Source organism: Babylonia areolata, chromosome 25 (genome assembly GCF_041734735.1).
Source record: "Babylonia areolata isolate BAREFJ2019XMU chromosome 25, ASM4173473v1, whole genome shotgun sequence".
Lineage (NCBI taxonomy): Eukaryota > Metazoa > Mollusca > Gastropoda > Neogastropoda > Buccinidae > Babylonia > Babylonia areolata.
This window is the reverse complement of record NC_134900.1, coordinates 9,090,971-9,093,470: the sequence shown is the minus strand read 5'-3', so window position 1 is coordinate 9,093,470 and position 2,500 is coordinate 9,090,971. Positions and strand designations below refer to the sequence as shown.

Below are 2,500 nucleotides of genomic sequence, written 5' to 3'. Positions count from 1 at the left end.
AAGATAAGAATAACTTTATTATCTCCAACTGGAGAAATTTGGTCAGGTGCATTATCACAACATAGACAAGTAAACAACATGGGGACCATAACTGTAAAAGCCAACAACAGCCCCTACAAATATTACGAAGATACAAATGTAACAAATATCACATTCGTCGTTTCATACACACACACATCCACACACTGCAGGTAATAACTTAGTATTCTTAATGTAAAAACAGAAAGAATTAAGAAACATTATTTGAATATAATTACAAACATAGCCTCCCACTCTCTCTCATGGCTTTGTGTGCCCACGGATGACAGGCGATGCACTGCTTCTACGGGGTGGGGGCCTTCGTCAGCCCCATGATCGCCTCGGCCTTCCTGCTGAACAAGGACTGCAGCCCCTACATCGACGGCTTCACCACCGAGACCCCAGTGGACGAGTCGCCCGTGCAGCGGGCCAGCAGCCCCCGGCACAACGACAGCGCTCCTGTGACGACGGTCAAGTTGACCTTGCGCGTGGGGCCCCAGCCACAGCAGGTGTTCCGCTACAAGCACCTGAGCCACGTTCCGCAGGCCTTCTTCATCCTGGGCTCCATGCAGGTGGGCGTGGGGGGGTGCTAGGGGTGTGGGTGTGGGAGGGGGGGCTGTGCACGTTGGTGCTTGTTTTTTTTTCTGTTATTATTTCGATGGTTGGTGGTGATGATGATGATGATGCTGTGTCCATATAGGTTTAGGACTATTTTAGGACTTTTCCTTTTCCGTATTTCGATGATGATGGTGGTGGTGAAGATGTTGCTACAAGGTTCCATATAGGTTTGGGACTACTTTTGGTTATTTATTTTCCATATTTCGGTGATGGTGAATTATTATGAATGCTGTGATGACGATACTACTTTGGGTGTCTTTTCTCGATTGGGGCTACTTTCGGATATTTTGTTTTCATTCCATATTTCGATGATGATGACGATGATGAGTGATGATGACGATGATGAGTGATGACGATGATGAGTGATGACGATGATGAGTGATGATGATGATGAGTGATGATGAGTGATGACGATGATGAGTGATGATGAGTGATGATGACGATGATGAGTGATGACGATGATGAGTGATGATGAGTGATGACGATGATGAGTGATGATGAGTGATGATGAGTGATGACGATGATGAGTGATGATGAGTGATGACGATGATGATGAGTGATGATGAGTGATGATGATGATGAGTGATGACGATGATGAGTGATGATGAGTGATGACGATGATGAGTGATGACGATGATGACGAGTGATGACGAGTGATGATAAGTGATGATGATGATAAGTGATGATGATGATGAGTGATGACGATGATGAGTGATGATGAGTGATGATGATGATGAGTGATGATGATGATGAGTGATGATGATGATGAGTGATGATGAGTGATGACGATGATGATGGTGATGAGTGATGATGGGGGTGTCGACAATGCTGCTGATTTGTGGGACCGTTAAGGTTTGCTGCTACTTTTGGACATGATTTTGTTTTACATATTTCGATGACGATGAACAACGGTAGCGGTGGTAAAGATACTGCATTGGGGGTCCATTAACTCACTCAGTACGGCCAGTCCTCTCTTCTCCTCTACACAGACCACTCGGATGTCCAGTGGGTGTCTCAATGACCCAACCTTTAGCTTCCGTCGTCAGAATTGTGGTATTCTTTGTCAACATTCACCTCTTCAGTGTAAGAGCCTTCCGCTTGCAATATTTTGATGATGGTAATTGGGGTGAAACGCTGTTAACGTCGTCTCTTTCGCCGTTCGTATGGAGAGAGTTAAAGTTTTGGCTTGGGCTACTTTTAGACACGTTGTTTTCCAGGATTCGATGCTGGTAGAGGTGATGACGATGCAGCTAGGGGGTCCATTTATATATAATGATATGATAATTATATGTAACGATATGATAATTATATGCTGGTGTCAACTAGGCTGAGATACGGACACCACCAGCGTTGTCAAGAAAACAGAAAAATATTTTTAAAAATTACGAGCAGCGCTTCCAAAGACGCACCCGAGAAGATGACGACCCTTGACCAGTTAAGTGCTCGCCCAGAAGTAACGCGTCCGCATAGGAAGCGAGAGAATTTGAGCGCGCTGGTTCGAATCCTGGCACAGTCGCCAGTATTTTCTCCCTCTCCACAAGACCTTGAGTGGTGGTCTGGACGCTAGTCATTCGGATGAGACGATAAACCGAGGTCCCGTGTGCAGCATGCACTTAGCACATGTAAAAGAACCCACAGCAACAAACGGTTTGTCCCTAGCAAAAATTCTGTAGAAAATCCACTTCGACAGGTAAACAAAAACTACAGGCAGGAAAAAAAATAACCCCCAAAATTGGTGGCGCTCTCAGTGTAGCGACGCGCTCTCCCTGGGGAGAGCAGCCCGAATTTCACACAGAGAAATCTGTTGTGACAACAACAAAAAAAAGAGTAATACAATAGAATAATACAAATGACTGCCTGGTCC

At 45.1% G+C, this 2,500-nt stretch overlaps 1 protein-coding gene across 1 annotated transcript in view; it reads left to right on the top strand.

Moving 5' to 3' along the window:
- The window catches only part of LOC143299811 (major facilitator superfamily domain-containing protein 4A-like), a 177,830-nt gene that overhangs the window by 144,351 nt on the left and 30,979 nt on the right, over positions 1–2,500 (top strand). The window contains exon 3 of the mRNA XM_076613266.1: positions 309–590. Within this exon, the coding sequence (XP_076469381.1) occupies positions 309–590 (282 nt within the window). The remainder of the gene's footprint in view (positions 1–308; positions 591–2,500) is intronic.